Here is a 27922-nt window from a genome sequence, read left to right as displayed (position 1 = left end):
GTTATCATGGGAATAACAGTCTTTTACACACCTCTGTATCCTAGCCAGAAGTAGAAATCTATGAAATTTTAGGTGCCATGTTTTTTTTCCCCCCAATATTTTCCATTTTACTGGAAAATTGCAAGAATAGTACAATGAATTCTGGTATATCCTTTACCATGGACTCCATTCAGGTTTTGCAAACTGTCCTCATGATGTCCTCTATAGAAAGAGAATGTAAGCCAGGTCACCCATTGCACTTAGTGGTCATCTCTCCACAGCCGGCATCAATTCAGAGCAGTTCTTCAGTCCTTCCCTGCCCCCATATCCTTAACATTTTAAAGATGATAGGCCAGTTGTTTTAATAATGTCTCTCCATTTGGGTTTGTCTTTCCACTTGGGTTTGTCTGATGTTTCCTCATGACTACACTGAGGCTATGAGTTTGGGGCAAGAATGTAACTGAAGTTATGCCAAGCTTTCCTCCCTGCATTCTATCAAGTTAGGAATCAATGTCAACTTGTCCCGTCACTGGTAGTGTTAGCTTTGAGCGTGAGCACAGTGATATCTGCTTGCTTTCTCTTCCATAAAGTTGCTGTTTTTCTTTAATATTAACAAGTTTTATGCTGAGACACTTTGAAATCATGTAAATATCCTGTTATTCTTCTAACTTTCACCCACTAATTTTACAATTTGTTGATATTTTTATTCCTGAGTTAATTAGGACATCATGATGGCCAAATTGAATTTTTCTAGTTCCATCGTTTCTTCTACATTTATTAGCTGACATTCTATAAGAAAGAGGTTTTTTTTTCCTTTTCCCATTTATTTGCTCACTTTTTAAAAATCCGTGTGGATTTGTGGATTTTTGTTTATGTGATAGGATATTATCAAGTACTATCATTGTTTATTTTTACGCTCCAGTGTCCTAGGTTTGGCCAATGGGCACTGCTTCCGACTGGCTTCTGTGTCCTTTTGACATGTCCCATGATTTGAAGTGCCTCCTTCCTTCCTGGCCCAGCAAGATGTTCTGGACTATTCTTATGCTTTCCTTGCCTCTTCCCTGGAATAAGCCATTCCTTCAGAAAGTGTTGGTTCCCTTAGTGGTCAATTGCGTTTAGAAACCAAGACATGAGAATTCAATGTGCTCCTTGCTACTGGGGTTTTGCTGCTCTCAGATCCTCTCAGAGAAGAGATGTAAGACACACATAAATGTACATGCATATGCAAACGCATAGATCTTGAGAAGCAGGCGCTCACATCAATACCTCCAGTGCCAATCCAAGCAACCACGCAGTTCCCTCTAGCTTCCCCTGTTGCATGTCTATAACTCTCTTCTTCAGTGAGAAAACTAGTTCCTACTTTCATAAATATATTTACTTGTTGCTAGGTTCCCCCATATATAAATCATCTCCTTACCCCACGTGCTGCTGCCCCGCTCAGCCACCTTCCTGTGGGGCCTAATCCCATGTTGCCATCACCCAACTCGCCTGCCTACCAGAACCAACTGGGCCACCACCCCTTGGGTCCTTTTCCTTGTGAGGCCTGACCCCTTTGGCCACCACCATGCTCTGCTGCCTTCCTCCTAACTGTGACTTTTTCGAAGATTTAAAAAAAAATTGTTATTCTCTGCTTGGAATAAAAGAACAGATGTCATTCTGACCTGTTTAGGGTTGTGGTAATAAGTGTGCTTGTTGTCACGAATCAAAGATAAATTTGCTTTGGTTAATATGACCTGCTTAGAAGTGTTTTTTTCCTTTTTAATGTTGTCTGATATTGCCACTCTAAGTCCGATTGAGCCAATACTGACGACAGAATGACTTCTGCCTGGGGTTTAGGAAGAAATATGTCAATGAGAGTAAAGCCCCACTTTCTGATGCGACTGCCTCAGGAGTGCAGGACCGGTCCCAAACAGCTTGTTCTGACCCAAATCCACTAGAGATCAGATGACATGATTGGTTGGACCCACACTGTGTGGGGCCTGCCTGAAGCAAGGCATTGCTGGCTAGAAGGTGCTTCAAACTCTGCTCGGTCTTTTTTATTTCTCTTCTTGGAAGTGGAACAAAAGGGGTCAGTCGCTGACCTGGCGTCTGTCCCCAGAGCCTGCAGGAAAGCACTGCTCCTGAGAGGCCCCCACCCCGGGTTTGGAGGTGGCAGGGAGGCGCCCAGGCTATTAGTGACACCTGTCCTTTTCTTTCTTTTCTCCATGGCACCCCGTTCACAGACTTCTCTTTATTGTTTACATTCCTGGAGATAGACGAGTTTAAATTTGCTTTAAACACGCAGGAAAATTAAGACAGGTGACCTTGCCCTGACCCCGCCCTTCCTGAGTCTCCGCTGCCGCAGGAACTGTTCCCAGCCACTCGCCAAAGGGCCCAGTGGTGGTGTGTTGAAGATCATATCCCTGTATTGATCTCAAAGTGCTTTTTTTTAATTGTTGGATCTATTTTTTAAAGTCATCATCTGACTTCTGCCTCTGGCAACATGGCAGATAAATATGTTTTAAATCCTTTTAAGCATTGATGTGCTAGTAAGAAAAATACTAAATACTTAAGAGGCTTGAAAAGCAAGTGACATCAGGAACCCAGAGAAGTAAAGTAACTGTGAAGCTGTCTTGACCTTGAGGCCTTTTGTCCGACTGGGTGAGCTTCAGCTTTGGTGTACATACCCTGCACGATCCAGGATCGCAAGGACCAATCCCAAAGCCCTCGGAAGGTGGAAGTATTTGGAAAGTTTTCCCCACTCCCCATATAAACCTGGGACCCCAAAGGGTTATATCTACAATGGCAAGGTTATGAATAGAAAAAAAAAAAAAAAAGATGAAGTATTCAGCTCTGAATACGGAAACAAAAGAAAGAGAACCATAGAAAAAGGCAATAAACAATTTAATGTAAACCAAATAAATACTAATAATATGTGCACACAATGGGCACTGTGAGTGAAAATGAAAGAATCACAGGTATACGCAAAGATGTGGATGAAACAAAACAGTGTAAGAGCAAATGAAGTAAGTCTCCATACAACCAGTATGGTGCCTTCATATTTATAGTGTTCAAAAACATGTAAACCAAGCAATGCATTGTGTAGAAATACAAAGATGAGCTCAAACTGCAAAGAAAAGCGAACGAATAATAAACACAAAATTCGGGGTAGTGGTTACCTCTGAGTGGAAGTGAGGGAACGGAATTGGAAACAGGAACATTTCAAAACTAATAAAACGATTCTTTTTCTTTAAACGGGAACTGCGTGAGTCCATAGTTGTTCCTTGTACCACAGTGCCGATGCTGTCCGCAAAGTGTGTCATATTCTTTCATAGCTACTCGTTATTCAACAAGAGTAATTGATAGTTATTTGAGTTTTATTTTTATGCGGTGTGAAATGGGGTTTCAATGTCATTTAATGCCAGGTGGGGAGCTAGTCATTTATCAAATGACTCATTTTCCCAATGCAGTGGTCACTCTTGTCATACAGCAAATTTTCATATGTAGTGGGATTTGTTTCTGGGTCCTCTCTTTTTTCCTGTCAGATTTGCATTGACTTGTCTGTTTCTAGGTCAATATCCTATTGACATGAACACAGCAGCTTTCTGGTTTGATGTTCTGACCTCCGGTACGACACATCTCCCTTCACTCTTCCCCCTCTTATTTGTCTCGGTTATCGGGGGCACTGACTCTTCTAAATGATCTTCTTAAGGTCATTTTATCCAATTCCAAAAGGATTTCCTTAGATTTATAAATTTATGGTAGCATCTTCCCACCCAAGAATAAGAAGTGTCTTTGCATTTGTTCAAGTCTTATTTTATGACCTTCAATAAGGTTTTATAGTCTTTTTCATATCAGTCCTGTGGCTTCCCTTGTTAAATTTATTCATAAATATTTTATGGTTTTTGCCATTATTATGAGTGGACTATTTTACCTTTTCCATTTCGAAATGTTTATTGCTAATGAAGAGAAGAATGATTAATTTTGGCATATTTATCACCTGTCCAACCACCTCATCATAATCCTCTCCCGATTTTAACGTTTTTCACTGGTCTCTTGGTGTTCTAAGTACACGGATACACACCTAGGAAGAAGAGGTCGTTGTTAGTTGCCTTTTCTGAATTTTTACTGATTATTTCATTTTCATGTGCTATCATCCTTCCTTTTCAAATAAAAAATGGTGAGGACAGATACCCCTGTCTGGCTCCTACTTTCATTAAAATTGTGGTTGGCCATTTACAATGACACATTTAAGGAGTTTTCCATCTTTCCTTTTTGCTTAACACTTTAATTTGGAATAACTGCTGTATCTTAGGGCTTTTTAGTTCTGTTTTGGCTCTGGGTTTTGATATATGTCCTCTGCTTAATCTCGGAGGCCACTAATGTGACCCTCAGTAGGGACCATTCTTTCCTTAAATTCCTTTGTTTTCTTTTTGGTTCAAATGCATGGTTTTCTTGGGAACCCTCTTTTTTAAAAAAAAAAAAAATTTTTAATTGATTTCAGAGAGAAAAGGAGAGGGAGAGAGAGAAACATCAATGATGAGAGAATCATTGATCGGCTGCCTCTTATACACCCCCTTGCTGGGGATTGAGCCTGTAACCTGGGCATGTGCCCCCACCAGGAACCGAACCATGATCTCCTAGTTCATAGGTCAGTGCTCAACCACTGAGCCACGCCAGCAGGCGGAAACCCTCTGTTTTGCTACACTCACTTCTAGAGTTTTGATACTTTGCTGTGTCTGCTGATGTTGTCATCCTCCTCCTGCAGCAGCTCCAATTCTGGTCATGCTTCCCTCTCCGGAGGCCGGACCCCCTTGTGTAGATGGGTATTTTCTACTGCCGGCTCCCTGGGGCTCAAGCTCAGACATGAAGTAACAGGAGGAAGTAGAGGTCCCACAGGTGGTGCCTGAGCTGGGGGGCTCTGTCTGGGAGTAGACAGGTTGTCAGGCTCCTGTGGAGACACTTGGAAAAAGCCTCCTACTGTCTGGTCAGCACGTGCTCTCCTGGTCTCGGAGGTGGAGCAGACACAGCCCACCCAAGAAAGCCAGCCTCCCCTGAGCCCGGGGCCCGCCTGCCAGAGGCCTCAGCGAGATTTGGCTCAGGCGAGCCTGAGGGCGAGAGCCGAGAAGAGAAGAGAAAAAGTGAAATTGTCTACTTGATACTGTGACTCAGCTTTGTTTTGATATCACCCAGTGCATATTTTTATGGCTGCGAATCTCACTGAGAGATAAGGGCAGATCTTGGAGAGGAGAAATTGACACCCTTCTGGTTAGAAATACCAAATTTTTCTGTGCTCGTATTAGATATTGTAATTGAGCTCCATCTTTTCTTCTTTAAAAGAATAATCAAAAAGAGGGTGTCATTGTCTCTGGTTGTGAGACACATCTGAGACAAGGGGCCTGCGGTGTGGACCCTGGGAGGGGGGAGCGTCCCCTCCGTGCTCGGAAGTCTGGAGTGGAAGGTGCGGGGAGCATCACCGTGCTCACCCTGAGTGTCTCCGCAAGAATCCTGGAAATAATTGGAGGCAGCCCGAGGCGGCCTGGAATCGTTAGTTGGTGGAGAAGCAGGAAAGAACCCAGTAATGAGGCATCAGCGGGAGAGTGAAGACCCATTGAGAGAGCAACATCTGTCCTTCAACTCGAAGCCGGAGATGCAGGGGGCCCTGAGGAGCAAACGTGACAAGGGAGCGAGGTGCCAGGAGGGAAAATGAGGGCTCTGGTGACAGAGGATAAGACAGATGCAGACTGAAGAGGCTTTAGGCAAAGAACAGGGACTTGGGGATAGGAATGTGTTTGGAGGAAGTGCTCTAAAACAAAACCATTTTGTAAGAGACACTCTCCCAGAGGCAAGAATCCTATTATGCTTCCCATTTTTATGCAGCTTTTCTTCCCAAGAAAGTCTCAGAAATAACCTGTCAAAGTCAGTGCAGCCCTAGCGGGTTTGGCTCAGTGGATAGCGCATTGGCTGCGGACTGAAGGGTCCTGGGTTTGATTCCGATCAAGAGCACGTGTCTCGGTTGCAGGCTCAATCCCTGGCCCCGGTCGGGGGCATGTGGGAGGCAACCAGTCGATGTGTCTCTCTCACATCCATGTCTCTCCCTCTCTCTCTCCCCCTCCTTTCCACTCTCTCTAAACTCAATGGAAAAATAGCCTTAGGTGAGGATTACCAAAAATATAATAATAATAGTAGGGCAAATGGAGGTAAAAAGGAACAGAAGAGATTATTGTCATTTTATTCTAACCAGAAGGCATGCAAGCCAGAGCACAGGCTTTGATGTACATCCTAAATTCACAGGTGTGAGCTTATATTTCCAACTCAAGGAATCTCTACACAACCTCCTCATGTCTGATAAGGAAACCGAGGCTCACATGTGAGTTGGTTCTACTGCGTTGGTAGAACCCCGGTCTGTGGACTCTCACCCAATGCTTTCCGCAACCTCCACCCTTACTGCTCAGCGTGTCACCCTGCCTGTTTCTTTCTCTTTTTTAAAAAAATATATTGTATTGACTTTTTACAGAGAGGAAGGGAGAGGGATAGTTAGAAACATCGATGAGAGAGAAACATCGATCAGCTGCCTCCTGCACACTCCCCACTGGGGATGTGCCCGCAACCAAGGTACATGCCCTTGACCAGAATCGAACCCGGGACCCTTCAGTCCGCAGGCCGACGCTCTATCCACTGAGCCAAACCGGTCAGGCCTGCCTGTTTCTTTAAAACCATTCATTTCTGATTACTCAGACCCCCAGCCTTCAATCTGGGGTCTCTGCAGTGTCTTCCCCAGGTTCACTTTTCACCCGGTATCTTCCGCAGCCTACTCTGTGCCAGGCCCTGTGCTGAGCTCCGAACATAAGAAGTAGAACCCGGTCCTTGTCCTAAAACCGCAGAGACCACCTGTCTGCGGCTCCGAGCATGGATGACTGTGAGGTTGGGCTGCTGCGGGCCCTGCCCCAGGGCCTGCTGTTCTGTCTGAGGAGCCTACTGAGCTTTGCGGTGACAAGTGCCGAGTGCTGGCCAGCAGCCGGGGAAACCTCCAGGCCATCAGCCTGGGAGCTCGGATTAAGTGGAGAACGCCTGTGGGAGGCCGTGGGGAGAAAGCTCTAGAAGTCGTGGGTCAGGTGGCAGTACTGTCATCACACAGTGTAGAGGGGGAAATGGCACAGCAGAGCAAAGGGCACCCGGAAGGAAGAGAAACACCAGACCTGACTGTGTGAGTGGGCCCGAGGCATCTGCGGGACTGGGCCGTGTGTGGGCTGCCTGTGAAACCAAGGCCGGCTCACCTGGCAGCTCAGGGCCCTGCTCGCTGCCTGGCACCACCCGAGATGTCCAGTGGAACCTGCGGAGTTTGGGCTACGGGTCAGTTCTGGTCACTTTCAGATGCTCTCAGCTCAGAAGCTGGGCAGAGTCTACCCCGGTCAAGCAAATGCCTGAAGCAGGGAAACTTGCAAGGGAAGCATTTCCTTGAGATATTTGAAGCGTGCTATTCCAAGTCTGCCTTTTAAAACCAGTCCATGCTTCCAAAGCAAACACGCTCACCTTTTCACTAAGTCAGACTTGAACACGGACCAGCCCACAGTGTATACTCGCATCGGTAAAACCAAATGGCTGCTTAGCTTTCAGTCCGAGGTAGTCAACCCAGCACCAACTGAGCACTTACTGTGTACCCAGCTCCTGACATGAATTCTCTTGTTTAATCCTGTAAGCAGCAAACCATTGATCTCCTCATTTTAAATTAGAGGGAAGAGAGGGTAGGGGACTTGCCTGGGCCACAGAGCTAACGAGGACCAGCGTCCGTTCCGAGGTCTACCCGTGTGTTACTTGAAACCCAGCTGCACACACGTGAGCCCTGGAGGAGTTCTGACGCAGCTCCCACGATGGTGACGCAGTCCTGCGTCATCCGCTCGCCCCACCACGTGCCTCTGACACATGAGAGTTCTTATCCGTCCCAGCAAAGCTGAGTTAGGTGTTGGGGCCTCACTGCCTCTCTCCTGGGGTCTTTTTGTACTCGGCTGGGGGCTCCAAAGGAAGGAGGCGCCCCGGGTAGGGGAAAGGATGACAGTCCTTGGCAGCCCACTCAGACGCCATGTGTCACTGTAGGCACTTTGTGTATTGGGGAAATTATCTGAGACTTGGGAATGAGGCAGAGGGTTGGTGTGGCAAGTCCTCCCCATGTCATACTCGAGCATCATTGCACAGACCCACCCGGGATCATGTACTGTCTGGGCTAGGGGTTTGTTCAGGCAGCTTACTGCTGAGTAAAGGCCCAGACTATGCAATTACACATTAACTTGTAGATTTGTGTCCAGTAAAGATGCAAACTCTTTCTTTCTGATAGAAAAATGACCCCAAAGGTTATGGTGTTCTTGCCCTGTAGGTCATTAACCAATTATGTGTCTCACCTAAGCATCTCCTCCACCCCCACAGATCTCCTTCACTTCTCCTGCCCGTCCCCTCCTTAACAAGTCGAACAAATCTTTAACTCAGGCTCGCTTATATTTCCCTGAGAGTCGTGATTTTAAGTATTTATAGGAATATTTGGCACTTGTGTTCACCTGCGGTCGGAAATCACCACCTCCAAAAGCCCTGAGCAGGGAGTTGGGCGCCTGCAGGAGCCTCGTCCGTGCTCCGGTTGATCCAGGGTTGGTTGGGTACAGACTCCTGAGGCAGAACTGAGAGTCCACCCCCAGGTGAAAGGGCTTCCTGCCCTCCCGACGTTCCATGCATTTCTGACTCTGGCTTGGTGGTTAGTTTGGAAGCCAGTGTGTGAGCCCGCAGTTTGGGACCTGTGAGCAGTGCACAAGGCAGGTTATGTTCCCGCCGGCAGTGGGTAACCGTGTGTTTCTGTTAAGCTCTGGGCACTGAGAACTTGGTCAGGGCTTTCAGAGCTGGTCAAAATTCTGCTTTTGAGAAGCACACGATTGCCTTGGTTTGGGCTCTGCTCTGTGGTCATCAGGAAGATATCACATCTGCCCAGCAGTGACAGAACAATTTCAGGGGAAAAGGTAAGGGAGGGGGCAGGGAGACACTAAAGCTGAGAGACATGATAATGGAGGGCAGGTGACCAGGTGTCTGTGCATGACAAGGAGGGGGTTTGGGCCTGGGATGTTCAAAGATCCAAGCACAGCTTCCTCCTGTCACACGGTACACCTCCTGCCCTCAGAGTAGCTTAATTGGCCTCCCAGCTGCACACACTTCTCGAGGTGTGTGAGAGCAGAGATCGATAGCCAGGCATGCTGATGTTGGAGAATTTGGTCAGGCCTCGTCAAAATTCTGCTTTCATGAAGCACATGATTGGAGACGCTCAAACCATGGGCATCTGGACCCTCCTGGCATGAGTTCCTTCAAGCAGGGACCCTGTCCCCAGCTGAGCAGATGATCCCAAGTCTGAGCAATTTGGAGTGAGACTCTACACATCTACAGCCTGCTTGCTGTCTGACCATAAGCAAGCCACTTCTTGACTCATATTTCTTAATCTGTAAAATGGGCATGTACACATGCCTCAGAGTGAGGCCTGTGTGTTTACTTCCCAGAGCTATAAATGACGATCAGATGAGCCCACCTATGTATCTAAGTGTTGGCATGATGCCTGCCTGACATGCCTCAGTGCTCAGCAGTTTCTGTAAGCTTTGCCCTCACTGGCTGGTGCTAGGAATGCACTTCCCCTGGGAGGAACTACACATTTTCTTCCTAATACTTGAGTGTGAATGAGACTTTACAGGGCAGACTGGACCTGAAGCAGCCCCAGCACCCAGGGCACCCGGAGGATGTGAAGGTTCCCACCAAGGTGACCGGAGGTGAGAGCCCAGGAGGGCTGCTCTCCTCCCACCTGCAGCCTGGGAGGTGCCAAGAGCCCTGTGACTTACGGGAGTGTCTGAGGACTGGCCTTCGCAGCTAGGACTAGAGACAGGACCTCCCCCCAACACTCAGTTCCCAGGGGCCAAGAAAGGCTTCCAGGCAACCAGTCACCCCACTTTTCCAAGGGGACAGTGAGGCAAGGTGGTAACTTTGCCTCTGCAGTCACGGCTCCCTGCAGACTGGGTCAGCTGGGCGGGATCTGCTCTGAACGGGACCATGTGGGCCAGGCCTCTTCCTGGGCCAACCCCTGGCTCTTCCCATGGGCTGCAGGGCCCCAGGCTGCTCCACTCTCCTGTCCCTGGGCTCTACCCCTCACTTTCAGGTCTCAGGTCAAATCTCACCTCTTCCACGAGGCTTCCCTGACCTCCAGATGAGCTCTGGCCTGCTCAGCCACCTGTTTATTTCCTTTCTGGCATTTATCACAGCCCACGTGTCTTTATTGGCTTGTTTTCCTCTTCACACTCTGTCTTCCTACGCTGCCATGTAAGTGTCCGGAGGACAATGCCCTCATCTGCTTTGTGTCCCAGCACCTAGAGTTGGGTCTGGCACATAGGAGGAGCTCCAAAATATGTTGGATGAGTCGGTGGGTGGAGAGCTGTCAGGCTCTCCTGAAGTGCCTCATTGTTACCACCCATCCACATGGGCATAGAAGCTACACTGACTGGCTTGCCGGGGCTCTGCCTGGCTCTCACACAAACCCAAATTCTGCCGCCATGTCCCAGGCACTTGGGTGGTCTCTGCAATGAGGGAGTTGACATTGACCACGTATTCTGTCTGAGGACCACCTTGGGCATGGCTGAGAGAGTAAGTCATCTTGGGAGGGTGGGGGAAGGGAGTACTGGGACCATTACCTGCAGCTCCCGGATGGCACACACCACATGTCTACACACCTCTGTACACACACTGCTCTTCTAAAGGCAGGCCCTCAGCTTTGGGTCTGCAAACAACCCGACCCTGACCCAGGCTATGGGCTACAGCCCCTGGTGAGTTTATATGATAAACAGAAAAGAAAGCCTGTAATCCAGCTGTGTCTGCTGGTGGTGGGCACGTGGTTCCTGTCTGCAGTGCCTTCTGTCTGCAGAAGGTGGAGCCTGTTGTGCCAGGCTGGGGTTCAGGACAGGCAGCGTGGAAGGTGGCTGGCTCTGGGCACTGCGCATGCCTCTGCATCCACGTCCCGCCGTTCCCATCTGCGTTGGGCCTTGCTGAGTATGCGGCCACCTTAGAGCCAGAAGTCACCTCACTGTGGCTCTATGGTGTGTGTGGGGTGGGGCGGGGGGGGGGGGGTGGTTGGTAGGGGGGTCAGACAGTCCTCTGCTGGGGTCTGAGGGCCTGCAGGAGGAGGCCTAGGCAGTGCTGCTGATGAGACCTGGAGTGGGCACCTCCCAAGGCCGTGTAAGGAGAGGGGCTCTCCTCAGGAGTCAAGGCGAGGACGAGTTCTCAGACAGAGATGATGCACTGGACAAACATGCTTGCAGGCAATTTAGCATCCCAAAGTGGAAAGTAATGGGCCTCCTCTCATGTGCAATCCAGGGCACAGTCCTGAGAGGGGACCTGGCATAGGTTTCCTCTGTGCCAAGGAACCGGTTGTCTGTGCTCTGGTGCAGTCAGTGGTGAGAGAGACTTCCTGCTTGGGTGAAGGAATAGGACCCACCTACACTCTGAGTTGTCCGTCCCATGTCCGTGAGGCTCGAATGGAGACTCCTTACCTGAAGCACAGAGGAAGTCTGCAGCTCTGACTGGTACAAACGGACTTGTTTCTCCTCCTGTCATAACTTTCGTGTAACAATTCCCATTTCTGATCATGTTCAGTAAATTCAATGAGTGTGGAAAAGCAGCTTATTTGGTACGATGATCAGTTTCTCACCCAGGTAAACGACTTTCTTGATGACTATAAATTAAACAGGTTATGTCTTTTGCATGCATCATGGTTGCCTCGTCAACACTGGGGCAGTTGCAGGCGGTCTCATCTGGTTACCTTTCCCACTGCTATTTTAGCATCATCCCGGTAGGGAGGGACTTCAGAGACCACCAAAGCTCGCTCTGGACAAGGAGAACCCCTTTAAATCCATCCTGTTTTAATAATAAGGAGGCAGTTGTGACAGGGGCTTGTTTAATGAGGAAGCCACGGTTTGTGGGCGTCTCTGTGGCCAGGCCCGTCCTGGTGTGCGGTGTTCCTAGCTTGGTGCAGGCTGGTTGTCCGCAGGCCGGGAAGCGGCAGGGCAAGGCTTTAAAGCGACGTTTACCTTAATTGCAAATATGAGGAATCAATGATCTGCTGACAGCTGATTCCATGTCAGAGAGAACCTGAGTGTTTTGCACTTCCACGAGCCCTGGCGGGCACGTTTTCTGAACACGATGGCCTCAGTCACACTGTGAGCGAATGAAGCGTGGGCATTGGCAGCACCACATGCTGTGCTGCTCTCCCGAGGCGTTCACTGTGGTTGTGCCTGCGGGTGATTCTAAGGAGAAAGGGTCGGGAGGGGGGTTCTCCCTGTCCAGACCGAGCTGGCTCTGGTGGTCTCCAGACTCTGGTGCCCTTGCCCCAGAAAGCCCACCTTCAAGGACGCCTGTCCCCTTTGTGCCACCATCCTTCCAGCTTCCCTCCTGCCCCCTTGGAGAAGGCCAGGGGAGATGCATCCCTCAGAAGGTCACTGCATGGGTGACCCTCCCCACCCTCATCATCTCAGCCTCTAGCCTGGGGTCTGAGCAGTGGCAACATCTGCGTTAAGGAGATCAGCTTTTAAAACTGTTGGGTTTCTTAAAACGTGAGTGTACAGGGGCCATGTGAGGACAAAGGCCCTGCCCCTGAGGGGTCTCCAGAGGCCGGAGAGTGCGGCAGACACTATGGGGCAGGAGGATTCAGAGAGGGGCACTTGGAGCGGAGATGGCAGGAAAGGGACCCCAGGTGTGAGGTGGAGCTGATTTATGCGTCAAGAGCACAGCCTGGGTGGGCAGCACAGCGGAAGCCAAAGAGACCACAGACTCAGAAACCTTGACTCTTGTTTCTTTTCCAAATGGAGCAATTAGTGGGTGCCCTTTCCATCACACACGGCAGTTTATTAAAACGGCGATGCAATGGCAATGCGCTGTGTCCTGGCCCGGTGTGCAGGAAGAAGGAAATGCTGACCTTTGCACAGCTGTTAGTTTCTTCTAGTAGCCGCCAGCGCTTTCCCGGGTAACCCATTTTCCAGGAATCAGGCTCATCAAACACACTTTGTGGTGAAGCAGCCATAAACACCGGGGTGGGGGCCTCCAGCCCAGAGCCCCCCTCCCTCTGCCATCAGCCTTGACAGGAAGCTGTGCACTGCGGCTGCTGAAGGCCACGGAGCCTTCGCGGTGACACGCGAGCAATTAGCGGAGTGGATAAAGGACATTCACTCGCCCGCGTAGGATCCGCACTTTTACACTGCTTGGAGATATTTTGACCTTCTAGTTTATTATGATTCAAGAAAAAGTCAATATTTCTTAGCTTGCCAAGGCCGGAGGAATTTAAATGAGTTATTGAATCAAGCACTTAATCTACCGATAACTGATTCTTTTCCTTTCAAATCTATAATGATGAAAAGCAGGCTTAACCAAAAACAAGAAAAGGAAGGTTCTTTTTTTTTCCTCCCGTAGACAATTTTAGCCCATGGGATAGGAGCTGAGGCTGGAAGTGCAGGCTTGAGTGCCAGGGCCATTCTGTTTTGCTGAGTATTTTGAAGGTTTCATTAAAACTTAAAAACAAAACTTCTGTGGCCATGAAATCTGCATTCATGCTTTAATTTGATATCCCTTTTAATCCTCAACTTCCTATCTGTTGCCATCAATGCCACATGCAGTCAGCCAGTTTCCTGGGCTCCCGTGGCCGTGTGTGATGCTGTGGGAGACACTTGCTTGGCTTTTCACGAAGCGGACCCCACTCAGCATGAGCCAGTCTCCCCTCCTCCTGCCTGCTTGACCCTCTGAGCTCTGGGCACCACTGCCTGAGATCATCATGGGCATGTGCTGGGTGCAGGTTCTCAGCCTTCTTGCCAGGGCTGCAACACTGTGCTGGGAGGGACTAGGCCAGCCGTGGGCAAACTACGGCCCGCGGGCCGGATCCAGCCCATTTGAAATGAATAAAACTAAAAAAAAAAAACAAAAAACCGTACCCTTTTACGGAATGATGTTTACTTTGAATTTTTATTATTTTATTAGTTCACACAAACACTCCATCCATGCTTTTGTTCCGGCCCTCCGGTCCAGTTTAAGAACCCATTGTGGCCCTCGAGTCAAAAAGTTTGCCCACCCCTGGGGTAGGCAGTGGAGAAAGCTGCAGCCGCCACCGCGGATGATGCGCGTCCAGGGAGCTCTGGCCTCCCTGCCCTGACCGCCCTCCGCCCCATCCTGACACCACGTCCTCCTCAGTCTACACTTCCTCCCTAGATCCCGCAGCGGCTCCCCAGGGTCTAACACATGGGAAATTCTCTGCCTGGCTTTCTCAGTCCCCTGGAACCACACCTTGCTCCCCTGCACTGGCCCACGCCTCAGCCCCTGCGCAAAGCTCCTCCTCACCTCAGGTCTCCTCCCTGCAGTGTGTTCTGGGAGCTTGACTCAAGCCTCCACATCTCTTAGGAGGCCTCCTGCTCTCAGGCGGCAGGGCCCGTGGGCACTTGGCCACCTCCATGTAGTCCTGTCTACTTCTCCCTTCCAGATGGCAGGGCTCCTGTCTGAGAGGTTTGGTGTGAGCCGTAAAAACCGGGCTCTACACTGCAGGACACTGCTCTTGGCACCCACAGCCGCCTCCTATTGGAGGGCAGGGACTCCTTCAGGCACCCGAGCCCCCAGGCCTCGGCCTCACAGGCAAATGGAGCCTCTGCTCGCCACCGAGGACGCCCAGGACCCCACCCGCGTGCCTGCATCTGACCTCTGTGTTTGTGTGCCTGGCAGGGCTCTCCGACCACGACTGGCTGCGGTCGTCCTGCGGGAAGAAGCGGTGCGGCCGCGGGAGCAGGTGCACGCTCAGCCGGGAGACGGGGGAGCCCGAGTGCCGGTGCCTGGAGGCCTGCAAGCCCAGCTACGTTCCCGTGTGCGGCTCCGACGGGAGGTTCTATGAAAACCACTGCGAGCTCTACCGTGCCGCGTGCCTGCTGGAGAAGAAGATCGCCATCGCCCACAGCAAGGACTGTTTCCTGAAAGGTAGGAAGGCGGCTTCGGGCCCCTGTGGTTTGAGCTTTGGGTGTGCTTCTTCTAAAGCCCTTCTGACCACCGACCCGGTGCTGAGTTTATAGGCTGAAGTGTAAAGGCAACAGAGAGAGAGGAAGGCTGGGGCCTTCACGGCGTGGCAGCGGTGGCATTTTGGAGATGCAGGTTCTGTTGTGGCCACCTGCCCTCGAAGAGCAGGATCCAGGGAGGCCCAGGGATGCCCTGGCTGCCATGGGGCACAGAGGAACCAGCCACAAGGTGGTGCCCAGGCCTCTCACTCACATGGGGCGGGCCCTGTCGGGGTGCTGATAGGGCCGGCATGTACTCCCTGGACAGAGTCTCATGAATCAGGACCACTGTGCAGAGCATGTGGCCAGGGGGACACCAGCACAGTGGGTCCCAGCATGTCAGGCTCTCGAGCTCGGGCCTGTAGTGGCTGCTGGTGGAGCAGCACTCCATGCCTGGCCTGGCCTGGCCAGGACACCCTGCGCAAGACAGGAGGCCTGAGTGGACATCAGAGCATGTCCATGGAGTCGGGGCCAAGGGGTTCGTGCTCCGTGCTGGGGTTGAGTCAGAAGAGAAGGGCAGTGGCAGTTCCGGCTGGAGGGATAGAGCCTCGGGCAGGGCCTGGGGCTCTTCACACCTGATCCATTCTCAGCACCTGGCACAGTGCCTGGCACCAAGGAGACACTCAGTGGCTCACAGATGCTGGAAGGTGTGAGAGTTAGAATGCAAATTCCCGTGTTGGTGTGGCCCCAATGAATGGTGAATGGTACACGGTACACGGTACACAGTGTGACAGGCGTGTTTCAGCAGTAGAGCACAGGTCTGTGGCTTCTGCCCATGCCACCTGTGCTCACGTGAAGGGCCTCCCCAACTCGGCCACGGGCTGTGGCAGCAGGGAGCCTGAGAGCACTCGGGGCTCTGGGAAGCCAAGTTTATCCCTGATGGGAACAGCCTTGGGCCCTTTCATGGCTGTGCTTATGACGCTAATGCTGAGGTGCTCCAGAAATCATGAGGCACATTATGGAAATGAGGCCAAAACGAGCCCAGGAAAAATGTCCCTGGCCCGGGAGCACTGCCCGGCGCGTGCCTGTGAGTCCCCAGCAGCGGTGAGCTCTCAAACACTTGACCGGTTGCTCTGGCTGTATTGGCCGTGTTGCATTTTATAGACTGATGTTCCATTCTCCAGTTTCCAATATCCCCCACGTTGCATCTTCCTGAAGGTTTTCATTTCTGCCTCAGAGTATGCCCGCCTCCCTGCCCGTCGGTTATTCAAACAGCATTTCTCATTTCATGCGAGGGAAACACAGCCACCACACAACCCAGGAGGGATGGGGCGCGGGGTGGGCAGATTCGGGTTCTGTTTCATGCTGATTGACTTTATCCACCAAATCCTCCTGACTTGTTGAGTTCTGCACAGATTTTGTGAGTCCCCACCCACAAAGGTCACTGTCAGTGGAGAACAGGACTTGTGAGGCCCCCAGAGGTTGCAGCTCAGCTCTGCCACGTCCCGGCTGTGTGGTCTTGGGTGCATGACTCCACCTCTCTGAGCCTTTTCTCAGATATAAAATCAAGGCTACCAGCAGTACCCACCTACTCTGTGGAGAAAAGTACATGAGACGCTCACAGAAACCACTGAAGATGTGCGGGCACGTTACAGGCGTTGGTATTAATGACACCTGTTGTCATCCTGCATCTAATCCCGTGTGGCCTTGGGCCTAGGGCAGGGAGACGCATAAACTACAGGGTCCTCAGAGGCAGCAGCAAGCTCTGCCCAGCAGGGCTTGGCAACGTGTCTGGGCCCAGGTGGCTTCTGGTAGTTGGAAAGTGGGTGTGGAAGGCCCTGAGTCGGCTGATGCTGTCTCGGAGATGCCCTTCCTGCAGGCCTGGCCCGTGGGTCGGGCCCACGGAGAAGCCTTCCCAGCCTCAGGCTAAGGGTCAGCTCCAGGCCCTGGCCGGAGGGGGTGAGGGTGGGGGTGGGGGTGGGGTGGGGGTGTCTCGGAAGAAAGGAGGGTGTAAAGGACAGCTTCCCGCAGTGCTGCCCCCACAATGGCAGGGTAGTCTTTAATACCATCTTGAGCTCCTTGATGATCATTTATCTTTTGTCTCAAATCACCAGGGAGTTATTAATACAGGAAACTTAAAAACACTTTTTCCCCCCCACAAATAAAAATTTTAAAATCATCTGTTCCATTCTCTAGTCCTACCAGACTTTACAAAGAGAAGCTATGACTTCATTCTCTAGGTTTTATCTGTCGCCAGAAGTCCTTATGGGCAGGGGGCGGGGTTCACACCCCATGGGGACACAGGGCCTCGCCACTCTGCAACCTTCTCAGCCCCATGGACAAGAGAACTTCTGGTATGACAATCCAGTTGCCATGGCAACGGGGTGCCTTGTGAACTCGGAAGGAAATACCACATCATTTAGGGATCATTAGCATGTGGGAAATCAAAACTGAACTCAGAATCGTTGCTTCAGCTCGCCTTTGCAGCCCCGGCACCAGCTCTCTGGAAGTCCCGAGCAGGGTCTCTTGCCGAAAATCGGGGTTCAGAGGATGTAGGATGTGGTATCCCTTTCTTCCTGTGGCAAAATTGGAGTCATTAGTTGTTCTCAGCCCCAAAGACGGCCAGAGAATACCGAGATAGTGGGTGGGATTCTCTGTAACGTTCGCTGCTTATAGTGTTTTAAAAGTTGTCGTGTGACATGGGTTCCTATTTGTGTACTAGTTGGCGCTTTTTAAATTCTTTTTCTGACTCGGTTTTGAGTTCACGCTTTATCTCCTACGCTGTTCGAGAAGAGATGGCCTTTCAGCAATCGCTCACCACGCCGGGGCTGTATTATCCCAGATGATACAATGTCATAGTCGGGCAGGTTTCCAAACAAACCATGAAATTATGGAAGAAAGGAGGCTCTTAGGGGTTCAGTCGTAAACGAACCTCAAGCTTCTCATCCCATGTGCTGCTGTAGGTTCTTCAGAGGGGGGTGCACAGGCTCATGAAATCAGAGGAAATAATTTTCATTTTTGACAAAAAAATTTACTACAGGCTCACCAACAAATCTTTTGTTGTTACTAAACACAAGAATAAAAACCCAACCTTTTGTTGCATTAGCAGAACAACTAGATCTTACTGCCAAGGAGACTTCTTTTTTCTTTTCTTGTTGTTACTCTGAGTCTTGTTGCTTTAGGAACGTAAATTAAGCCCCAGGCCTGCAGGGCATTTCTGCACTTCCTGCCAGTTACCTCTTCAGCTGCAGACCCAGCTCGCCAAGGTGTGTGAGATCCTGGCACAGGGTCCTGACTCGCAGGCGTCTAGGGGGTTGGGTTTCCCTCTGCTGGAGCGAGTCCCTCCTGTAGGAAGGTAGGTGCTGGGGCCTGCGGGAGCATCATGGGGCTGAGGGGGCAGCAGGCACAAACTCAAGGGCACCGGCTTCAGATCCATCATGGAGCCATACCACACCTCTTTGGATGAGGCATGTAAGCTCTCTGCGCCTCACTTGCCTCATCTGTAAAATGGGAATGATAATCCTACCTACCTCAAGGAGCAGTGCCCCGAAGAGTGAGCACTCTTCTCTGAGCGTAATTGACAGCAGTCAGGTTGATGGTGATATCGTTGCAAACATCAGGCCACATTTGAGGGACGGATGCAAGAGGCCGAAAGACCCCTGCCCACACAGGCAACGCCGTATACGGGCTAAGCGATCAGGTAGGGGGTGGGGGGTGGATACTCCAGTGAGCGAGCAAGGTGAAAGAAGAATGCTGGCCCTTTATTTAACGGATGACTGGAATTTGACCTGCAAATGATCAAACTTAAACCACCTTCTCCAGCTGCCTTGCTTTTTGAAAGAGATGTAATGAGTCGTCCAAGCTCACCTAGCAAGGTGTGAGAGAAAGAAGAGGAGAATCAAGAATCCCGATTCCAGGTCTAGAGCAGGTTTCTGGGATGAATGAAAGGCTCTCAGGAACTGTCAGCTGAGCCTGAGGGAGGGGTTGTCTGCCTGACAGGGGAAGGGGAACGTCTAGGGAAGGAGCTGGAGAAGAGACATTCGAGGTGCATCTCGAAGGGTGAGAGCGGGCATCCTAGATGCAGGCAGGAAGTACCTGCAGACCCAGGGGGGAGCCAGTGGTTGGAAGGCAGGTCCCATAGGGGAGAGCAGCTGGGGATACATGCGGACAGGCGGGTAAGGGAGAGCTGAGGAGGCCTGTGTGCCAAGCCTACCAGGTGTCAGGTAGCTACTCCAGCTTCCCCATTCCCCAGATAGGCACCTCGAGGCCTGGACAACACTAAGCAGTCCCTGCCCATGTCCCACGGGCCCTGCGCTGCAGCCTGCCCTTCGCAGTCACCCACAGCTGTGGGGGTGTTTGTGCAGCAGGCATGTTCACAGCAGAGGCGATAGCCTCGTCCTGCTCCCCAGAAGGCTTCCTGCCAAGGAGGGAACGCTCCGAGCCATGGTGGTGGGGAGGCTTCGAGGTGCCGGCCTGGGGTCCCAGCAAGAAGCCCAGCCAGGGCTCCTCCTGGAAAGGGGGGTGTCATCCAAACTCACAGGCCTCCAGACATCAGAGCACCAGGCCACGCTGTCCTCTGGGGAAAGAGCTACGGGAGGAGCCCAGGACAAAGCAGCAGTGACCCCTCCTGCCTGGCCTGGCTTCTTGGCACTGGCCGCCACCCTCCAACCTTCTTCCTGTTTCCATTTTTTTCCACTTGTCCTTCCCCTCCTGGCCCCACCCACATTCTGTCCTGAGGCCACTGCTGCCCCGTGGCTGCTGCAAAGGGATCTGCCTGCACCCAGTGTCCTTCCATTTCACCAAGCCACCCAGCTTCACAGCCATTATTGACTGTCGGCTGGGGACCGAGGCTGTGCAGGGCCTGAGGAGACAGTATGATCAGGATGCTGGGCCGACCTGGCGGAATCGACCAGTCCCAGCACCCCCACTCTCTGGGCCATCATGTGGGAGCTGCTCTAGCCAGAGACACCGCCAAGACCTCAAGGGCCACTGGGAATCTTCATGGACTGTCTCCTGTCTTGCCGCCTCCCCCTGTAGGTTCAGCTGCGAGCCACAGAACTGAAAGTTTACCAATATCCTCCCCTCCCCCCCAGCACAGCAGCCTCCAAGCTCACTCCTCCCATTTATAGTATCTGCTTCCAGGATCAAGAAACACAACTTAAAACAAACATGTGTATTCTTTGGATATTTCCCTCCAGGTTTCATGCAACAAAATGTCTTGGTGTGAGCCCCTGCAAATGTGGGAGAATGTTATCAGCTCAGCACGTGTGGTGTGCTTCACAGAACCGCTATACTTGGGATGAATTAATTACATCCCAGTAATTAAAAAGTGCTAATAAGTTATTGAGCTGAGGTAGTCTCACACTGCATTGGTTTCACTTATGGAAACAAGCCGCAGCCTCCAAGTCACTCCCCCCCCCCCCTACACACACACACACACACACACACACACACACACACACACACACTAGTACAATGTCTCCTGCTCTTCCCCGACACCTCCTCCTCATCTCCAACTCCTTGGCCGCTGGCAGGCTCAGGCTCTCTCATCCTAAGCCTTGTCCCAGCATCCCCCTAGGTGCCATTCCATCTCTTCCCTTCCCTTCCCTTCTTTTCCAGGCACCCTAAGTGTCACCCGCCCTGGCTGCCTCCACTTCCCCAGCTCCCTCTGCACACTGTCCACTAGGGTCTGTGGCTGGCTGGTGTCCCCATTAAGATCACGGTCTCCTTCCCAATGTCAAGTCCAGGTGGAACTTTCCAGACCTGGTCTTACTGCATCCCTCCGGCAGTGGCACCTGTCAGTCTTCTGGCAGCCCCCTCCATGGCTTCCATGGTTTAGCCCCCTGCCCTGACTCTTCACAGACCCCTCCTTCCCCAGGAGCTGTATATTTTTATTGTTTTATTACAGAGTAGTTGGCATACAACACTATCTTAGTTTCAGGTGTGCAACATAGTGATTTGACATTCATATGCCTTACACGGAGTGATCACCACACTAAGTCTAGATCCCGCCTGTCACCGTGCCAAGTTCCGACGGCACCGTTGACTAGACTCCCTGGGCTGTGCACCGCGTCTCGGTGGCTTATTCATTTTCTGTACGGAGGTTTGTACTTTGTGCGCCCTGTGCCTTTCTCACCCATCCCTCCTCACCTTCTGGCAACTGTCAGTTTGTTCCCTGCGTCTATGAGTCTGTTTTTGTTTTGTATTTTTAGACTCTGCATACAAGTGAAATCATACAGTGTTTGTCTTTCTCAGTCTGACTTCTGTTACTCCCCAGTAGCTGCCTCCATGTGGATTCTCCCAGGCCTCCTTGGCTCTCTTCTCTTTCCATTCCACCCCCACCCATGACTCCAGCCATGCCTCACATGCCAGGAAGACCCAACTGTGTCTTCATCCCTAGCCTCCCTCCATGTTCCCAGCTGCCTGCCTGGGCCCACCCTCAAAGGCCCATAGGCACCTCAAATTCAGTGGGTCCCAGATGAACTCACCATCTCCCTGTTTCCTCTGCCCTGACATAGCTCTTCCTCACACAGCATCTGCCTCGGTGATGGCAGCAACCCTCTGACACCCCAAGAAACTGCCATCTTATTGCTTCCTCCTTGTATCTGAGCCCTGACTCCAAAACCCTGCCAAGTTTACTTCCTTATCATTCCTTCATCCCACCCTCCTCTTCTCTACCTCTTCTGCTGCCACATACATCCATCCCACCGCCATCTCTCACCTGGAGGACCTCTATGTCCCCCGAGCTATCCTCCCAGCTCCTGGTCAGGTAGTTCTTCAAACTCCCCTTCCATATGGCTTTAGGAGTGAGCTTTCCAAGACATAACTTTGACCATGGCACTCCTCTGCTTGAACCCTCTGTCTGTCACTCAACAGACATATACTTCCTGTGAGCCAGGTCTATTCTGGGAACTGGGGATACAGCAAGGTACAAAACAGACTGACTTCCTGCCCTCGCGGCATATATCAGACTCAACAAGAGGAAAGTGCATTAGGTGGTAACAAATGTCACGGGGAGGAATAAAGTCAGGAAAGGGGTTAGTGAGAGCTTCTTATAGCTGTTGTTGTTGTTGTTTTGCTTTAATTTAATTGCAGTTTACTGTCAGTATTATTCTGTATTAGTTTAAGATGTACAGCATAGTGGTTAGATAATCATGTACTTTACAGAATGATTCCCCCCACCTCAATATTTCAAGTACTCACTTGGTCCCATACATAGGTATTATGATATTAATTGACTATACTCCCTATGCTGTAATCTACATCTCTGTGACTATTCTATAACAATTTGTACTTCTTAATCCTTTTACCTTTTTTTCCCAGTCCCCCACCCCCTTCCCCTCTGTCAACTATCAGTCTATTTCTGCATCTATGAGTCTGTTTCTATTTTGTTTATTTATTTTGTTCTTTAGATTTCTCATATAAGTGAAGTCATATAGTATTTGTCTTTCTCTGACTGACTTATTTCACTTAGCATAATACCCTCTAGGTCCATCCATGCTATCACAAAAGGTAAGATTTCATTCTTTTTTGCAGCCTAGTAGTAATCCATTTTGTACATGTACCACAGCTTTTTTATCTACTCATCTGTTGATGGGCCAGTGAGAGCTTCTAATATGAGAAGTGACATTTGAGCAAAGACTTGAAGGATGCTGGGAGGGTACTGAGCAAGGCATTTGCATCTCTGGGAGAAAAGCATCCCAGCAGAAGGAACAGCAGGTGCAAAGCCCCTGAAGTGAGAGCTTGCCTGGCATGTTTGGGTACCAACTAGAAGGCCAGGATTCCTAGAGCAGAGCAAGGAAGAGGAGAGGTCCAAGGGAGGTTAGAGGGGTGTTGGGACAGATCATCCACATAGGGCTTGTCGGTCAGTGGAAGCCCAGACTCTTAGCCACTGTGCTATCTTGTCATTTAGTTATTCCACAATGCCCACCAAGGAATTGCCTTGAAGGGACTACCCGAGGAGCTGTGAGGATCCGCCATGGCTGGAAGAGAAGACCGGTCCAGGAGCTCAGGGCCAAGCATCTCTAGGTTCATTCTTTATCTGAGATAAACCCGCAGGGCCCAGGGGATTTCCTCTGTGAGCCCCAAGCCGACCAAGGTGCTATCAGAACTACTACCAAGAGGAGGGTCCCCTTCTGTTACAACCTCCTGTCAGCTTGCCAGTGGGGAACTGTGATGTATCTTCCATCCCTAGCTCACGGGAGAGGTTCCACTCATTTTCAGAGGAATGCACTAACTGATGGTTATTTACTAAACAGGACAGCTGCAGTCCCTCAGAGGTCCCGAGTGAGAGCATGGGAAGCCCTAGTCAGAGACCCGCCATGCAGTATGAGTCAGAGGGTCCCAGCGAAACTGATGGTGGATTCATAAGGAGGACCCTGCTCAGAGGACATGGTGGATTCTCTGTGGTGGGGGGCCATCGAGTGTGTTGAGGAAAACCGAGGAAGGAAAGGGACAGAAGGAGGCCAGGGAGGGGGCTACTTGGAGCCTCCTGCCCCCCAGGATTCTCCCCAGGAGGCTGCTTGAAGAAGATGCTGCATGGAGACAAGGGGTGCCCTGGGCTCAGACTGCTGAGAACCACTTAGTGGAGCCCATAGCCAACAGTTGGGAGGCTTTGAGTGATGGTCAGGAGTGAAATGTTTAATTACTGGAGCGAGGAGAAGTTGATTTGGGACTTCTTTAAGGTTTTCCCTTGTTGCACCTTCAATTAAGATCAAGGCCCCCGTGTAGCAGCCGCTAAATGACACTGCACATTGAATCTCCGTGCCCAAGCGGTTTATCTAATTACCTGTGTGACAAACTCCCCAGCTGTCACACCAGCCACAACTCAGATATGTTGACTCTGAGTGCCTGCCTGCAAGTTGTTCTGTGTTAATAACAGGCCGAAGGAAAGGACTCCCATATCCTTTTGTACACGTGGAGTCCCTTTGAGGTTCTCCTGTTGCCTGGTAGAGATTTGAGAAGTCGAAGGGGCCAGCAGCCGGGAGGACAATGGGTGCAGGAGGTGAGCAGAGGCCTTGAGGCCAACCTGTTCTTGACTCTCAACACCCCACCCCCACCCCCACCCCAACACCTGCAGAGGGTATGGCTGCCCAGTCTCTCTACCTGCATTTTTGGACAGTGAGCCGTGTGTTTGAACCATCTTCCCCCGCCACCACCCCCCCCCCCCCCGCCAAAAAAAAAAAAATGTAAAGGGAGGAACACTTACCACTGTGTCAAATTAACTGAAATAAGTCAGGGGAGTTGGGGATACAGACCCACCAGTGTTCCAGGGAGCGGTAGGTGACGGCTAACCTCCACCAGCAGAGTGTCTGCGTGGGGAACATCCCCGCAGAGCAGACTCGCCACATGCACAGGGAAGAAGACCTCACCCAACAGCCCCGCCCAGCCCTCTGCTGCATCCAGGGGTGTAGTTCCTTATTGTGGGTGAACTTGTGCCAAGTCCTGTGCCAGGTGCCACAGGGAACAGGTCCAGAACACGGAGTGTCCTCAAAGCCAGTGAGGGGGCCGAAACTGGTTTGGCTCAGTGGATAGAGCGTCGGCCTGCAGACTGAAGGGTCCCGGGTTCGATTCCGGTCAAGGGCATGTACCTGGGTTGTGGGTACTTCCCCAGTGGGGGATGTGCAGGAGGCAGCTGATCGATGTTTCTCTCTCATCGATGTTTCTAACTCTCTATCTCTCTCTCTTCCTCTCTGTAAAAAATCAATAAAATATATTAAAAAAAAAAAAAAAAGCCAGTGAGGGGAGGCAGCGCTGCACTGCCACCAGCGTGGGCTCCTCGTCCTGTGAGCCCTGCCCTCTGCCTGCCTTCTCGCTGTGTGCACTTCTGCTTTGATGCGCCTTGATCACTCATTAATGAAGGTAATCGGAGTGAAACTACTTTCAAAAAGCTGCTCCAAATGCAAGCAGTGAAATCACTTTGCTTGCAGGTAATTAAAACCCCCGGAGGCAGTGAACTCCGACCGCTCATTATAAGCAGGAGGGCTGAGTGGTGCTTTTGTCCTTGTAGCTGGAAGGAAGGGCTCATCCAGCAAGCGACCTCCACCTCGCAGGCACGTCCGTTTGCTTGTCTCCTTGGGGAACTTCTGTTTTCTCATCCACTGCTTGTCTGTTAGCCCACCCCACCCACTTTGATTGGCTGGCATGTGACCCGCAGGCCTGGCATCCAGTGGTCCAGCACGTGCTTCTCTGAGTCCAACCTGCCCCACTCTGCCCTGCTGAATTCTCTTCCTCCCCGCCTCCCATTCTCTCTCTCTCTCTCTCTCTCTCTCTCTCTCTCTCTCTCTCTCTGTCTCTCTCTCTCTCTTCCTCCCCCTCCCTTCCTCCCTCCCTCCCTTCTTCTCTGATGACATGTTCCATTGAAATACAACAAATCTAGTCTTTCAACTGGTTGGATGAGGCCCACCCACCTTGTGGAAAGCAACGGCTTTATTCAAAGTCCACCGACTTAAATGTTAATGGCATACAACAACACGGTCACAGAAACAGCCAGCACAGCGTTTGATCACGTGTCTGGTTCCTGTGGCCCAGCCAAATTGATGCATAAAGCTAACCACTGGACCTACTCACTAAAGGCTTGTTCTAAGTGCCTTCCTCAGACCCTACCTAGCTACTCCTTGTCCAACCAAAGGTACAGGCCATTGTGAGGGAGGCCTGCATGAAGTCCTTCGATGGACAGGAGCCAAGCATCCCATCTGGGCCAGGCCCTGAACAGCGGACATGCTGGCACTTGGTCAGGGGCACACCCCATCGCCACCCCAACAGAGAGCAAGATACTGACTCGGAAAGGAGATACTGTGGCAGTCAGAGCTGTGCCTCCCTTGCCCTGGGGCTGTAGATGGAGTGTGGAGCCCTTGGGGTCATTGCACCTGCCTCTGCGTTGCAACCCACACCACCCCCTGCCCAGCACCCAGAAATTACACAGGAAGAGAGTTGCTCTGGACCCCATCAGCTGTCACCTTCCTTCACCCACCACCCTTAGGGGTGTCTTCTGCCAATGGCTATTTTCCCAGTGACGTTATTTCCTTCCACCAGCTTACAACAGTAACGGTTTGAAATTATACTTAAAACCTCAAATGATATAAGATGCAAACTTGAGGGGAGAAAAATCAAAGGGGAATGAAGGCTGGAGGTTCTGAGGTTCCTCAGAACACGAGAACGGCGCACAAATGGTGGGAAGTGCACAGGCCACAAAGGCTGCTGGTTAGATCCGAATGCGATTCCGTTCCAAGGACACCTTTGTCTGGGAACCGCACACCTCGCCTGCCAGCTGCCAGGTTCAGGGAAGCAGGAATCCAAGTATTTACTCAGCCGCCTGGTTGGCGGGAGCCTCGGGGGGAGCGGGACTGGGCGGTTCCTCCTGGAAATGGGGAATGAAGGTGCAGCAGGAGGCCCGCCTCTTAATAAGGCAGCAGCCAATTAACAGAGCAAATGTTTGAGGTGTCCCCGCTGAGTGATGGGATGTCTGGTCTTCTCCCAGAGTCCCTGGGGCCCGTCAATCAGACAGGCAGGTACAGGGCTTGTTAATTGGAGAGAATCTCCTTCCAGGGGGGTGAGCGCTGGCTTGTCAGTTAATGGAACCGAGGTTTGTTTTGACAAGGATCTTTGCCTGACCCATGAAAGGACACGTCCTTCAGATAGGCTCCCCGCTCCCATGGCCCCCTCTCCTCGGGCACTGTTTGTTTGGGAATTTCTCACCAGGGGAACCCAGAGCTGGAGGCCAAAGCTGGGAATCTGAGAACCAGGGGAAGTTCAGCAGGAGGGAGCTGGCCGACCCAACCTGGTCCCTGGTCAGTGAGAGGGCAGCTGTCCTCCCCCGCAAGGGGTGTCTGGGGAGCCCGGCACCCTGCTAGGAAGGCATGCAGGATTGGGTCCCAGGAGAGGCTGTGACGGGGGGACATCTGAAGCTCCAAGTAGGCCAAAGTCCGGGGCGTCTGGGCTTGCCCTGATGGGGAAGAGGTGGCCTCCCAAGGGAGAGGTTCATTCCGAATGGCCCAGCAGTGATGGGTCAGCAAAGGCCGTGTGGGCACGTGGGGCCGGTCCAGCTGACGTCGGAGCCAGGTCCAGAGTTGGGGAAGCTGACTGACTATCTGCCAGGCAGGGGTGGTCTTTTCCCCTGTCTCTTTTCCCCACCACCCCCTCCCCTCGTCTTCTCACGTCCCCCATTCTGTCCCACTCCACCCCTCTCCCCAAGAAGACTGGCTCGTGTGCCCACAATATCTAAAACAAGTGGCTGGAAAATAGCATGTTTCTCAGTAAACTGGGGGTATTCACCACATGACACAAGCTACTAGTTTTGACTTTTTAGCAACATAAGCAGTTTTACCAGCATTTGGACACAGTTGAAATGGTGAGTTGTCCAGGCTCCTCTGAACATCATCACCCGGGGAACCCAGAAACCCGGGGATGGGACCAGTGCCATCTGACGCCTCGGGTGGCCAGCTCCTTATGAGCCCACGAGTTTGTCTTTGGTTGGAGGAATCCTTCTCTGCAATTTTTCAGTCACCGCCTGGATTATAACTAAGTGAGCTACTTCTCAGTGTCCTTGCTCCAGGTTTAAATGGGAGGAGCAGGAGGGGCGATGGGAGCAAATGCTGCTGGGGTAGGTGATGGTTATTCTCCCACTCTGGAAAGGCGCCCCAGGTCCAGAGGCGCCTTGGATTTGCTCAGAAACAAAGCCCAGGAGCCCACCGAAGTGCTGACTGACAGCACGCCTCCAGCGCGGGTCAGCGAGGGCCGGGCCCAGCAATGTCACTTCCCCACCCGCGTCCACAGTCATCGCCGGTGGGGAACAGGAGATGGAGAGTCGGGGGAGCTCTGGCTCACGCTTCTCTGGGGTTCCCACTCACACTTCAGTCAAAGTCACGTGTGAGACCACGTATATGAATGGTACATACACTTCCATCAGACATATTCCCGGGTGGGAGTGTGCGAGAGAC

The 27922-nt window shown here is 51.5% G+C and overlaps 1 protein-coding gene and 1 pseudogene across 2 annotated transcripts in view; one reads left to right on the top strand and one right to left on the bottom strand.

Moving 5' to 3' along the window:
- The window catches only part of LOC308519239 (pre-mRNA-splicing factor 38A-like), a 61047-nt pseudogene extending 53503 nt beyond the window's left edge, over positions 1–7544 (bottom strand). The window contains exons 1-2 of the transcript in view: positions 7492–7544; positions 7236–7291 (exon numbers count right to left, since the gene is read on the bottom strand). The product of the transcript in view is annotated as a pre-mRNA-splicing factor 38A-like (transcript). The remainder of the gene's footprint in view (positions 1–7235; positions 7292–7491) is intronic.
- Positions 1–27922, top strand: part of FSTL4 (follistatin like 4) — a 323738-nt gene that overhangs the window by 150846 nt on the left and 144970 nt on the right. The window contains exon 4 of the mRNA XM_081091526.1: positions 14722–14970. Coding sequence (XP_080947652.1) covers positions 14722–14970 — 249 coding nt within the window. The remainder of the gene's footprint in view (positions 1–14721; positions 14971–27922) is intronic.

The sequence above is a fragment of the Myotis nattereri genome, assembly GCF_964212035.1.
Source record: "Myotis nattereri genome assembly, chromosome: 5".
Classification (NCBI taxonomy): domain Eukaryota; kingdom Metazoa; phylum Chordata; class Mammalia; order Chiroptera; family Vespertilionidae; genus Myotis; species Myotis nattereri.
This window is presented reverse-complemented; position numbering and strand designations above follow the sequence as displayed.